The 17,929-nt window shown below is 35.5% G+C and overlaps 1 protein-coding gene across 1 annotated transcript in view; it reads left to right on the forward strand.

The window, feature by feature from the left end:
• The first annotated feature begins 936 nt into the window (after window positions 1–936).
• The window catches only part of LOC120979633 (vitamin D3 hydroxylase-associated protein-like), a 225,109-nt gene continuing 208,116 nt past the window's right edge, over window positions 937–17,929 (forward strand). Inside the window, exon 1 of the mRNA XM_040408502.1 lies at window positions 937–1,186. Coding sequence (XP_040264436.1) covers window positions 971–1,186 — 216 coding nt within the window. The 5' untranslated portion in view covers window positions 937–970. The remainder of the gene's footprint in view (window positions 1,187–17,929) is intronic.

Genomic DNA, 17,929 nt, shown 5'->3' on the forward strand with positions numbered 1-17,929 from the left:
ACCTCCAGAGCTGCAGTCACTATTCTGCTGTTACATCATGTATTATACTCCAGTCACCACCATAGCTGCAGTCACTATTCAGATGTTACATCATGTGCTATACTCCAGTCACCCCTACATCTGCAGTCACTATTCTGCTTTTACATCATGTATTATACTCCAGTCGCCACCAGAGCTGCAGTCACTATTCTGCTGTTACATCATATATTATACTCCAGTCACCACCATAGCTGCAGTCACTATTCAGATGTTACATCATGTGCTATACTCCAGTCACCCCTAGATCTGCAGTCACTATTCTGCTTTTACATCATTTATTATACTCCAGTCACCACCAGAGCTGCAGTCACTATTCAGATGTTACATCGTGTGCTATACTCTGGTCACCTGCACAGCTGCTGTCACTATTCAGATGTTACATCATGTGCTATACTCCGGTCACCTCCGGAGCTGCAGTCACTATTCAGATGTTACATCATGTGTTATACTCCAGTCACCTCCAGAGCTGCAGTCACTAGTCTGCTGTTACATCATGTATTATACTCCAGTCACCACCATAGCTGCAGTCACTATTCAGATGTTACATCATGTGCTATACTCTGGTCACCTCCGGAGCTGCAGTCACTATTCAGATGTTACATCATGTGTTATACTCCAGTCACCTCCAGAGCTGCAGTCACTAGTCTGCTGTTACATCATGTATTATACTCCAGTCACCACCATAGCTGCAGTCACTATTCAGATGTTACATCATGTGTTATACTCCAGTCACCTCCAGAGCTGCTGTCACTATTCAGATGTTACATCATGTGCTTTACTCCGGTCACCTCCAGAGCTGCACATCCCTTTACTTGGCGGCTAGGCCAGCATAATAACGGCCCTCTCCCTTTAAGTCTTCGGCGAGGCCTGGCGGCGGGCCAACCGTCCAATACATAAGCAGCCGCCCTTCCTGCCGGGACCCTGAATCTCCATGTTCATCATGCAGGAGAAGCTGCTGCAGATCCTCTCGGAGCGCGCTCTAGAGTGCAAGCTCTTGGTCACCGCCGGCTGTGTCGTGGCTGCAGCGTCACTTGGTCTAAAATGGAGAAAGAGACAGCAAATCCGCAGGAGAATGGAGGAAGAGAGGAAGAGGAGAGAGAAGAGCGTGCAGCAGATGAGGAGAGCGCTGGAGACCTTCCATAAACAGGTCCTAGAGAGTATACCGTATATACCTGTCCTGTACTACACATATACTGTACACAGGTCTATAGTGTATACCATATATACCTGTCCTATATACTACACATATACTGTACACAGTGTCTATAGTGTATACCGTATATACCTGTCCTATATACTACACATATACTGTACACAGGTCTATAGTGTATACCATATATACCTGTCCTATATACTACACATATACTGTACACAGTGTCTATAGTGTATACCGTATATACATGTCCTATATACTACACATATACTGTACACAGTGTCTATAGTGTATACCGTATACACCTGTCCTATATACTACACATATACTGTACACAGTGTCTATAGTGTATACCGTATATACCTGTCCTATATACTACACATATACTGTACACAGGACTATAATGTATACCGTATATACCTGTCCTATATACTACACATATACTGTACACAGTGTCTATAGTGTATACCGTATATACCTGTCCTATATACTACACATATACTGTACACAGTGTCTATAGTGTATACCGTATATACCTGTCCTATATACTACACATATACTGTACACAGGTCTATAGTGTATACCATATATACCTGTCCTATATACTACACATATACTGTACACAGGTCTATAGTGTATACCATATATACCTGTCCTATATACTACACATATACTGTACACAGTGTCTATAGTGTATACCGTATATACCTGTCCTATATACTACACATATACTGTACACAGGTCTATAGTGTATACCATATATACCTGTCCTATATACTACACATATACTGTACACAGTGTCTATAGTGTATACCGTATATACCTGTCCTATATACTACACATATACTGTACACAGTGTCTATAGTGTATACCGTATATACATGTCCTATATACTACACATATACTGTACACAGTGTCTATAGTGTATACCGTATATACCTGTCCTATATACTACACATATACTGTACACAGTGTCTATAGTGTATACCGTATATACCTGTCCTATATACTACACATATACTGTACACAGTGTCTATAGTGTATACCGTATATACCTGTCCTATATACTACACATATACTGTACACAGTGTCTATAGTGTATACCGTATATACCTGTCCTATATACTACACATATACTGTACACAGGTCTATAGTGTATACCGTATATTCCTGTCCTATATACTACACATATACTGTACACAGGTCTATAGTGTATACCGTATATACCTGTCCTATATACTACACATATACTGTACACAGGACTATAGTGTATACCGTATATACCTGTCCTATATACTACACATATACTGTACACAGGGTCTATAGTGTATACCGTATATACCTGTCCTATATACTACACATATACTGTACACAGTGTCTATAGTGTATACCGTATATACCTGTCCTATATACTACACATATACTGTACACAGTGTCTATAATGTATACCGTATATACCTGTCCTATATACTACACATATACTGTACACAGTGTCTATAGTGTATACCGTATATACCTGTCCTATATACTACACATATACTGTACACAGTGTCTATAGTGTATACCGTATATACCTGTCCTATATACTACACATATACTGTACACAGGTCTATAGTGTATACCGTATATACCTGTCCTATATACTACACATATACTATACACAGGTCTATAGTGTATACCATATATACCTGTCCTATATACTACACATATACTGTACACAGTGTCTATAGTGTATACCGTATATACCTGTCCTATATACTACACATATACTGTACACAGTGTATACCGTATATATCTGTCCTATATACTACACATATACTGTACACAGTGTCTATAGTGTATACCGTATATACCTGTCCTATATACTACACATATACTATACACAGGTCTATAGTGTATACCGTATATACCTGTCCTATATACTACACATACTGTACACAGGGTCTATAGTGTATACCGTATATACCTGTCCTATATACTACACATATACTGTACACAGTGTCTATAGTGTATACCGTATATACCTGTCCTATATACTACACATATACTGTACACAGTGTCTATAGTGTATACCGTATATACCTGTCCTATATACTACACATATACTGTACACAGTGTCTATAGTGTATACCGTATATACCTGTCCTATATACTACACATATACTGTACACAGTGTCTATAGTGTATACCGTATATACCGGTCCTATATACTACACATATACTGTACACAGTGTCTATAGTGTATACCGTATATACCTGTCCTATATACTATACATATACTGTACACAGGACTATAGTGTATACCGTATATACCTGTCCTATATACTACACATATACTGTACACAGGACTATAGTGTATACCGTATAAACCTGTCCTATATACTACACATATACTGTACCCAGGACTATAGCGTATACCGTATATACCTGTCCTATATACTACACATATACTGTACACAGTGTATATAGTGTATACCGTATATACCTGTCCTATATACTACACAGTGACTATAGTGTATACCATATATACCTGTTCTGTATACTACACAGGACTATAATGTATACCGTATATACCTATCCTATATACTACACATATACTGTACACAGTGTCTATAGTGTATACCGTATATACCTGTCCTATATACTACACATATACTGTACACAGGACTATAATGTATACCGTATATACCTGTCCTATATACTACACATATACTGTACACAGTGTCTATAGTGTATACCGTATATACCTGTCCTATATACTACACATATACTGTACACAGTCTATAGTGTATACCGTATATACCTGTCCTATATACTACACATATACTGTACACAGGACTATAGTGTATACCGTATATACCTGTCCTATATACTACACATATACTGTACACAGGGTCTATAGTGTATACCGTATATACCTGTCCTATATACTACACATATACTGTACACAGGACTATAATGTATACCGTATATACCTGTCCTATATACTACACATATACTGTACACAGTGTCTATAGTGTATACCGTATATACCTGTCCTATATACCACACAGTGTCTATAGTGTATACCATATATACCTGTTCTGTATACTACCCAGTGTCTATAGTGTATACCGTATATACCTGTCCTATATACTACACATATACTGTACACAGTGTCTATAGTGTATGCCGTATATACCTGTCCTATATACTACACATATACTGTACACAGTGTCTATAGTGTATACCGTATATACCTGTCCTATATACTACACATATACTGTACACAGTGTATACCGTATATACCTGTCCTATATACTACACATATACTGTACACAGGACTATAGTGTATACCGTATATACCTGTCCTATATACTACACATATACTGTACACAGTGTCTATAGTGTATACCGTATATACCTGTCCTATATACTACACATATACTGTACACAGTGTCTAGTGTATACCGTATATACCTGTCCTATATACTACACATATACTGTACACAGGTCTATAGTGTATACCGTATATACCTGTCCTATATACTACACACATAGTGTACACAGTGTCTATAGTGTATACCGTATATACCTGTCCTATATACTACACATATACTGTACACAGTGTCTATAGTGTATACCGTATATACCTGTCCTATATACTACACATATACTGTACACAGTGTATATAATGTATACCATATATACCTGTCCTATATACCACACATATACTGTACCCAGGACTATAGCGTATACCGTATATACCTGTCCTATATACTACACACATAGTGTACACAGTGTCTATAGTGTATACCGTATATACCTGTCCTATATACTACACATATACTGTACACAGTGTCTATAGTGTATACCGTATATACCTGTCCTATATACTACACATATACTGTACACAGTGTCTATAGTGTATGCCGTATATACCTGTCCTATATACTACACATATACTGTACACAGTGTCTATAGTGTATACCGTATATACCTGTCCGATATACTACACATATACTGTACACAGTGTATATAATGTATACCATATATACCTGTCCTATATACCACACATATACTGTACCCAGGACTATAGCGTATACCGTATATACCTGTCCTATATACTACACACATAGTGTACACAGTGTCTATAGTGTATACCGTATATACCTGTCCTATATACTACACATATACTGTACACAGTGTCTATAGTGTATACCGTATATACCTGTCCTATATACTACACATATACTGTACACAGTGTATACCGTATATATCTGTCCTATATACTACACATATACTGTACACAGGACTATAGTATATACCGTATATACCTGTCCTATATATTACACATATACTGTACACAGGTCTATAGTGTATACCATATATACCTGTCCTATATACTACACATATACTGTACACAGTGTCTATAGTGTATACCGTATATACCTGTCCTATATACTACACATATACTGTACACAGGTCTATAGTGTATACCATATATACCTGTCCTATATACTACACATATACTGTACACAGTGTCTATAGTGTATACCGTATATACATGTCCTATATACTACACATATACTGTACACAGTGTCTATAGTGTATACCGTATACACCTGTCCTATATACTACACATATACTGTACACAGTGTCTATAGTGTATACTGTATATACCTGTCCTATATACTACACATATACTGTACACAGGACTATAATGTATACCGTATATACCTGTCCTATATACTACACATACTGTACACAGGACTATAGTGTATACCGTATATACCTGTCCTATATACTACACATATACTGTACACAGTGTCTATAGTGTATACCGTATATACCTGTCCTATATACTACACATATACTGTACACAGTGTCTATAGTGTATACCGTATATACCTGTCCTATATACTACACATATACTGTACACAGTGTCTATAGTGTATACCGTATACACCTGTCCTATATACTACACATATACTGTACACAGGTCTATAGTGTATACCATATATACCTGTCCTATATACTACACATATACTGTACACAGGTCTATAGTGTATACCATATATACCTGTCCTATATACTACACATATACTGTACACAGTGTCTATAGTGTATACCGTATATACCTGTCCTATATACTACACATATACTGTACACAGGTCTATAGTGTATACCATATATACCTGTCCTATATACTACACATATACTGTACACAGTGTCTATAGTGTATACCGTATATACCTGTCCTATATACTACACATATACTGTACACAGTGTCTATAGTGTATACCGTATATACATGTCCTATATACTACACATATACTGTACACAGTGTCTATAGTGTATACCGTATATACCTGTCCTATATACTACACATATACTGTACACAGTGTCTATAGTGTATACCATATATACCTGTCCTATATACTACACATATACTGTACACAGTGTCTATAGTGTATACCGTATATACCTGTCCTATATACTACACATATACTGTACACAGTGTCTATAGTGTATACCGTATATACCTGTCCTATATACTACACATATACTGTACACAGTGTCTATAGTGTATACCGTATATACCGGTCCTATATACTACACATATACTGTACACAGTGTCTATAGTGTATACCGTATATACCTGTCCTATATACTATACATATACTGTACACAGGACTATAGTGTATACCGTATATACCTGTCCTATATACTACACATATACTGTACACAGGACTATAGTGTATACCGTATATACCTGTCCTATATACTACACATATACTGTACACAGTGTCTATAGTGTATACCGTATATACCTGTCCTATATACTACACATATACTGTACACAGTGTCTATAGTGTATACCATATATACCTGTCCTATATACTACACATATACTGTACACAGTGTCTATAGTGTATACCGTATATACCTGTCCTATATACTACACATATACTGTACACAGTGTCTATAGTGTATACCGTATATACCTGTCCTATATACTACACATATACTGTACACAGTGTCTATAGTGTATACCGTATATACCGGTCCTATATACTACACATATACTGTACACAGTGTCTATAGTGTATACCGTATATACCTGTCCTATATACTATACATATACTGTACACAGGACTATAGTGTATACCGTATATATACCTGTCCTATATACTACACATATACTGTACACAGGACTATAGTGTATACCGTATATTCCTGTCCTATATACTACACATATACTGTACACAGGTCTATAGTGTATACCGTATATTCCTGTCCTATATACTACACATACTGTACACAGGTCTATAGTGTATACCGTATATACCTGTCCTATATACTACACATATACTGTACACAGGACTATAGTGTATACCGTATATACCTGTCCTATATACTACACATATACTGTACACAGGGTCTATAGTGTATACCGTATATACCTGTCCTATATACTACACATATACTGTACACAGTGTCTATAGTGTATACCGTATATACCTGTCCTATATACTACACATATACTGTACACAGTGTCTATAATGTATACCGTATATACCTGTCCTATATACTACACATATACTGTACACAGTGTCTATAGTGTATACCGTATATACCTGTCCTATATACTACACATATACTGTACACAGTGTCTATAGTGTATACCGTATATACCTGTCCTATATACTACACATATACTGTACACAGTGTATACCGTATATACCTGTCCTATATACTACACATATACTGTACACAGGACTATAGTGTATACCGTATAAACCTGTCCTATATACTACACATATACTGTACACAGTGTATACTGTATATATCTGTCCTATATACTACACATATACTGTACACAGTGTCTATAGTGTATACCGTATATACCTGTCCTATATACTACACATATACTATACACAGGTCTATAGTGTATACCGTATATACCTGTCCTATATACTACACATATACTGTACACAGTGTCTATAGTGTATACCGTATATACCTGTCCTATATACTACACATATACTGTACACAGTGTCTATAGTGTATACCGTATATACCTGTCCTATATACTACACATATACTGTACACAGTGTCTATAGTGTATACCGTATATACCTGTCCTATATACTACACATATACTGTACACAGTGTCTATAGTGTATACCGTATATACCGGTCCTATATACTACACATATACTGTACACAGTGTCTATAGTGTATACCGTATATACCTGTCCTATATACTATACATATACTGTACACAGGACTATAGTGTATACCGTATATACCTGTCCTATATACTACACATATACTGTACACAGGACTATAGTGTATACCGTATAAACCTGTCCTATATACTACACATATACTGTACACAGTGTATATAGTGTATACCGTATATACCTGTCCTATATACTACACAGTGACTATAGTGTATACCATATATACCTGTTCTGTATACTACACAGGACTATAATGTATACCGTATATACCTATCCTATATACTACACATATACTGTACACAGTGTCTATAGTGTATACCGTATATACCTGTCCTATATACTACACATATACTGTACACAGTGTATACCGTATATACCTGTCCTATATACTACACATATACTGTACACAGGACTATAGTGTATACCGTATATACCTGTCCTATATACTACACATATACTGTACACAGGGTCTATAGTGTATACCGTATATACCTGTCCTATATACTACACATATACTGTACACAGGACTATAATGTATACCGTATATACCTGTCCTATATACTACACATATACTGTACACAGTGTCTATAGTGTATACCGTATATACCTGTCCTATATACTACACATATACTGTACACAGTGTCTATAGTGTATGCCGTATATACCTGTCCTATATACTACACATATACTGTACACAGTGTCTATAGTGTATACCGTATATACCTGTCCTATATACCACACAGTGTCTATAGTGTATACCATATATACCTGTTCTGTATACTACACAGTGTCTATAGTGTATACCGTATATACCTGTCCTATATACTACACATATACTGTACACAGTGTCTATAGTGTATACCGTATATACCTGTCCTATATACTACACATATACTGTACACAGTGTATACCGTATATACCTGTCCTATATACTACACATATACTGTACACAGGACTATAGTGTATACCGTATATACCTGTCCTATATACTACACATATACTGTACACAGTGTCTAGTGTATACCGTATATACCTGTCCTATATACTACACATATACTGTACACAGTGTCTATAGTGTATGCCGTATATACCTGTCCTATATACTACACATATACTGTACACAGTGTCTATAGTGTATACCGTATATACCTGTCCTATATACTACACATATACTGTACACAGTGTATATAATGTATACCATATATACCTGTCCTATATACCACACATATACTGTACCCAGGACTATAGCGTATACCGTATATACCTGTCCTATATACTACACACATAGTGTACACAGTGTCTATAGTGTATACCGTATATACCTGTCCTATATACTACACATATACTGTACACAGTGTCTATAGTGTATACCGTATATACCTGTCCTATATACTACACATATACTGTACACAGTGTATACCGTATATATCTGTCCTATATACTACACATATACTGTACACAGGACTATAGTATATACCGTATATACCTGTCCTATATATTACACATATACTGTACACAGTGTCTATAGTGTATACCGTATATACCTGTCCTATATACTACACTTATACTGTACTCAGGACTATAGTGTATACCGTATATACCTGTCCTATATACTACACATATACTGTACACAGGACTATAGTGTATACCGTATATACCTGTCCTATATACTACACATATACTGTACACAGGTCTATAGTGTATACCGTATATACCTGTCCTATATACTACACATATACTGTACACAGTGTATACCGTATATATCTGTCCTATATACTACACATATACTGTACACAGTGTCTATAGTGTATACCGTATATACCTGTCCTATATACTACACATATACTATACACAGGTCTATAGTGTATACCGTATATACCTGTCCTATATACTACACATATACTGTACACAGGGTCTATAGTGTATACCGTATATACATGTCCTATATACTACACATATACTGTACACAGTGTCTATAGTGTATACCGTATATACCTGTCCTATATACTACACATATACTGTACACAGTGTATACCGTATATACCTGTCCTATATACTACACATATACTGTACACAGGTCTCGAGTGTATACCGTATATACCTGTCCTATATACTATACATATACTGTACACAGGGTCTATAGTGTATACCGTATATACCTGTCCTATATACTATACATATACTGTACACAGTGTATACCGTATATACCTGTCCTATATACTACACATATACTGTACACAGTGTCTATAGTGTATACCGTATATACCTGTCCTATATACTACACATATACTGTACACAGTGTCTATAGTGTATACTGTATATACCTGTCCTATATACTACACATATACTGTACACAGTCTATAGTGTATACCGTATACACCTGTCCTATATACTACACATATACTGTACAGAGGGTCTATAGTGTATACCGTATATACCTGTCCTATATACTACACATATACTGTACACAGGACTATAGTGTATACCGTATATATACCTGTCCTATATACTACACATATACTGTACACAGGACTATAGTGTATACCGTATATACCGGTCCTATATACTACACATATACTGTACACAGGACTATAGTGTATACCGTATATACCTGTCCTATATACTACACATATACTGTACACAGTGTCTATAGTGTATACCGTATATACCTGTCCTATATACTACACATATACTGTACACAGTGTCTATAGTGTATACCGTATATACCTGTCCTATATACTACACATATACTGTACACAGTCTATAGTGTATACCGTATATACCTGTCCTATATACTACACATATACTGTACACAGTCTATAGTGTATACCGTATACACCTGTCCTATATACTACACATATACTGTACACAGTGTCTATAGTGTATACTGTATATACCTGTCCTATATACTACACATATACTGTACACAGTCTATAGTGTATACCGTATATACCTGTCCTATATACTACACATATACTGTACACAGTGTCTATAGTGTATACCGTATATACCTGTCCTATATACTACACATATACTGTACACAGTGTCTATAGTGTATACTGTATATACCTGTCCTATATACTACACATATACTGTACACAGTCTATAGTGTATACCGTATACACCTGTCCTATATACTACACATATACTGTACAGAGGGTCTATAGTGTATACCGTATATACCTGTCCTATATACTACACATATACTGTACACAGTCTATAGTGTATACCGTATACACCTGTCCTATATACTACACATATACTGTACAGAGGGTCTATAGTGTATACCGTATATACCTGTCCTATATACTACACATATACTGTACACAGGACTATAGTGTATACCATATATATACCTGTCCTATATACTACACATATACTGTACACAGGACTATAGTGTATACCGTATATACCGGTCCTATATACTACACATATACTGTACACAGTGTCTATAGTGTATACCGTATATACCTGTCCTATATACTACACATATACTGTACCCAGGACTATAGTGTATACCGTATATACCTGTCCTATATACTACACATATACTGTACACAGTGTCTATAGTGTATACCGTATATACCTGTCCTATATACTACACATATACTGTACACAGTGTCTATAGTGTATACCGTATATACCTGTCCTATATACTACACATATACTGTACACAGTCTATAGTGTATACCGTATATACCTGTCCTATATACTACACATATACTGTACACAGTCTATAGTGTATACCGTATACACCTGTCCTATATACTACACATATACTGTACACAGTGTCTATAGTGTATACTGTATATACCTGTCCTATATACTACACATATACTGTACACAGTCTATAGTGTATACCGTATATACCTGTCCTATATACTACACATATACTGTACACAGTGTCTATAGTGTATACCGTATATACCTGTCCTATATACTACACATATACTGTACACAGTGTCTATAGTGTATACTGTATATACCTGTCCTATATACTACACATATACTGTACACAGTCTATAGTGTATACCGTATACACCTGTCCTATATACTACACATATACTGTACAGAGGGTCTATAGTGTATACCGTATATACCTGTCCTATATACTACACATATACTGTACACAGTCTATAGTGTATACCGTATACACCTGTCCTATATACTACACATATACTGTACAGAGGGTCTATAGTGTATACCGTATATACCTGTCCTATATACTACACATATACTGTACACAGGACTATAGTGTATACCATATATATACCTGTCCTATATACTACACATATACTGTACACAGGACTATAGTGTATACCGTATATACCGGTCCTATATACTACACATATACTGTACACAGTGTCTATAGTGTATACCGTATATACCTGTCCTATATACTACACATATACTGTACCCAGGACTATAGTGTATACCGTATATACCTGTCCTATATACTACACATATACTGTACACAGTGTCTATAGTGTATACCGTATATACCTGTCCTATATACTACACATATACTGTACACAGTGTCTATAGTGTATACCGTATATACCTGTCCTATATACTACACATATACTGTACACAGTCTATAGTGTATACCGTATATACCTGTCCTATATACTACACATATACTGTACACAGTCTATAGTGTATACCGTATACACCTGTCCTATATACTACACATATACTGTACACAGTGTCTATAGTGTATACCGTATATACCTGTCCTATATACTACACATTTACTGTACACAGGACTATAATGTATACCATATATACCTGTCCTATATACTACACATATACTGTACACAGTGTCTATAGTGTATACCGTATATACCTGTCCTATATACTACACATATACTGTACACAGTGTCTATAGTGTATACCGTATATACCTGTCCTATATACTACACATATACTGTACACAGGACTATAGTGTATACCGTATATACCTGTCCTATATACTACACATATACTGTACACAGGACTATAATGTATACCGTATATACCTGTCCTATATACTACACATATACTGTACACAGTGTCTATAGTGTATACCGTATATACCTGTCCTATATACTACACATATACTGTACACAGTGTCTATAGTGTATACCGTATATACCTGTCCTATATACTACACATATACTGTACACAGTGTCTATAGTGTATACCGTATATACCTGTCCTATATACTACACATAAACTGTACACAGTGTCTATAGTGTATACCGTATACACCTGTCCTATATACTACACATATACTGTACACAGTGTCTATAGTGTATACCGTATATACCTGTCCTATATACTACACATATACTGTACACAGTGTCTATAGTGTATACCGTATATACATGTCCTATATACTACACATATACTGTACACAGTGTCTATAGTGTATACCGTATATACCTGTCCTATATACTACACATATACTGTACACAGTGTCTATAGTGTATACCATATATACCTGTCCTATATACTACACATATACTGTACACAGTGTCTATAGTGTATACCGTATATACCTGTCCTATATACTACACATATACTGTACACAGTGTCTATAGTGTATACCGTATATACCTGTCCTATATACTACACATACTGTACACAGGTCTATAGTGTATACCGTATATTCCTGTCCTATATACTACACATACTGTACACAGGTCTATAGTGTATACCGTATATACCTGTCCTATATACTACACATATACTGTACACAGTGTCTATAGTGTATACCGTATATACCTGTCCTATATACTACACATATACTGTACACAGGACTATAGTGTATACCGTATATACCTGTCCTATATACTACACATATACTGTACACAGTGTCTATAGTGTATACCGTATATACCTGTCCTATATACTACACATATACTGTACACAGTGTCTATAATGTATACCGTATATACCTGTCCTATATACTACACATATACTGTACACAGTGTCTATAGTGTATACCGTATATACCTGTCCTATATACTACACATATACTGTACACAGTGTATACCGTATATACCTGTCCTATATACTACACATATACTGTACACAGGACTATAGTGTATACCGTATATACCTGTCCTATATACTACACATATACTGTACACAGGTCTATAGTGTATACCGTATATACCTGTCCTATATACTACACATATACTGTACACAGTGTATACCGTATATATCTGTCCTATATACTACACATATACTGTACACAGTGTCTATAGTGTATACCGTATATACCTGTCCTATATACTACACATATACTATACACAGGTCTATAGTGTATACCGTATATACCTGTCCTATATACTACACATACTGTACACAGGGTCTATAGTGTATACCGTATATACCTGTCCTATATACTACACACATACTGTACACAGGTCTATAGTGTATACCGTATATACCTGTCCTATATACTACACATATACTGTACACAGTGTCTATAGTGTATACCGTATATACCTGTCCTATATACTACACATATACTGTACACAGTGTCTATAGTGTATACCGTATATACCTGTCCTATATACTACACATATACTGTACACAGTGTCTATAGTGTATACCGTATATACCTGTCCTATATACTACACATATACTGTACACAGTGTCTATAGTGTATACCGTATATACCTGTCCTATATACTACACATATACTGTACACAGTGTCTATAGTGTATACCGTATATACCGGTCCTATATACTACACATATACTGTACACAGTGTCTATAGTGTATACCGTATATACCTGTCCTATATACTATACATATACTGTACACAGGACTATAGTGTATACCGTATATACCTGTCCTATATACTACACATATACTGTACACAGGACTATAGTGTATACCGTATATACCTGTCCTATATACTACACATATACTGTACCCAGGACTATAGCGTATACCGTATATACCTGTCCTATATACTACACATATACTGTACACAGTGTATATAGTGTATACCGTATATACCTGTCCTATATACTACACAGTGACTATAGTGTATACCATATATACCTGTTCTGTATACTACACAGGACTATAATGTATACCGTATATACCTATCCTATATACTACACATATACTGTACACAGTGTCTATAGTGTATACCGTATATACCTGTCCTATATACTACACATATACTGTACACAGTGTCTATAGTGTATACCGTATATACCTGTCCTATATACTACACATATACTGTACACAGTGTATACCGTATATACCTATCCTATATACTACACATATACTGTACACAGTGTCTATAGTGTATACCGTATATACCTGTCCTATATACTACACATATACTGTACACAGGGTCTATAGTGTATACCGTATATACCTGTCCTATATACTACACATATACTGTACACAGGACTATAATGTATACCGTATATACCTGTCCTATATACTACACATATACTGTACACAGTGTATATAGTGTATACCGTATATACCTGTCCTATATACTACACAGTGTCTATAGTGTATACCATATATACCTGTTCTGTATACTACACAGTGTCTATAGTGTATACCGTATATACCTGTCCTATATACTACACATATACTGTACACAGTGTCTATAGTGTATGCCGTATATACCTGTCCTATATACTACACATATACTGTACACAGTGTCTATAGTGTATACCGTATATACCTGTCCTATATACTACACATATACTGTACACAGTGTATACCGTATATACCTGTCCTATATACTACACATATACTGTACACAGTGTCTATAGTGTATACCGTATATATCTGTCCTATATACTACACACATACTGTACACAGGACTATAGTGTATACCGTATATACCTGTCCTATATACTACACATATACTGTACACAGTGTCTATAGTGTATACCGTATATACCTGTCCTATATACTACACATATACTGTACACAGTGTCTATAGTGTATACCGTATATACCTGTCCTATATACTACACATATACTGTACACAGTGTATATAATGTATACCATATATACCTGTCCTATATACCACACATATACTGTACCCAGGACTATAGAGTATACCGTATATACCTGTCCTATATACTACACACATAGTGTACACAGTGTCTATAGTGTATACCGTATATACCTGTCCTATATACTACACATATACTGTACACAGTGTATACCGTATATATCTGTCCTATATACTACACATATACTGTACACAGGACTATAGTATATACCGTATATACCTGTCCTATATACTACACATATACTGTACACAGTGTCTATAGTGTATACCGTATATACCTGTCCTATATACTACACTTATACTGTACACAGGACTATAGTGTATACCGTATATACCTGTCCTATATACTACACATATACTGTACACAGGACTATAGTGTATACCGTATATACCTGTCCTATATACTACACATATACTGTACACAGTGTCTATAGTGTATACCGTATATACCTGTCCTATATACTACACATATACTGTACACAGTGTATACCGTATATACCTGTCCTATATACTACACATATACTGTACACAGGACTATAGTGTATACCGTATATACCTGTCCTATATACTACACATATACTGTACACAGGTCTATAGTGTATACCGTATATACCTGTCCTATATACTACACATATACTGTACACAGTGTATACCGTATATATCTGTCCTATATACTACACATATACTGTACACAGTGTCTATAGTGTATACCGTATATACCTGTCCTATATACTACACATATACTATACACAGGTCTATAGTGTATACCGTATATACCTGTCCTATATACTACACATATACTGTACACAGGGTCTATAGTGTATACCGTATATACATGTCCTATATACTACACATATACTGTACACAGTGTCTATAGTGTATACCGTATATACCTGTCCTATATACTACACATATACTGTACACAGTGTATACCGTATATACCTGTCCTATATACTACACATATACTGTACACAGGTCTATAGTGTATACCGTATATACCTGTCCTATATACTACACATATACTGTACACAGTGTATACCGTATATACCTGTCCTATATACTACACATATACTGTACACAGGACTATAGTGTATACCGTATATACCTGTCCTATATACTACACATATACTGTACACAGGGTCTATAGTGTATACCGTATATACCTGTCCTATATACTACACATATACTGTACACAGGACTATAATGTATACCGTATATACCTGTCCTATATACTACACATATACTGTACACAGTGTCTATAGTGTATACCGTATATACCTGTCCTATATACCACACAGTGTCTATAGTGTATACCATATATACCTGTTCTGTATACTACACAGTGTCTATAGTGTATACCGTATATACCTGTCCTATATACTACACATATACTGTACACAGTGTCTATAGTGTATTGCCGTATATACCTGTCCTATATACTACACATAAACTGTACACAGTGTC

This window comes from Bufo bufo, chromosome 9 (genome assembly GCF_905171765.1).
Source record: "Bufo bufo chromosome 9, aBufBuf1.1, whole genome shotgun sequence".
Lineage (NCBI taxonomy): Eukaryota > Metazoa > Chordata > Amphibia > Anura > Bufonidae > Bufo > Bufo bufo.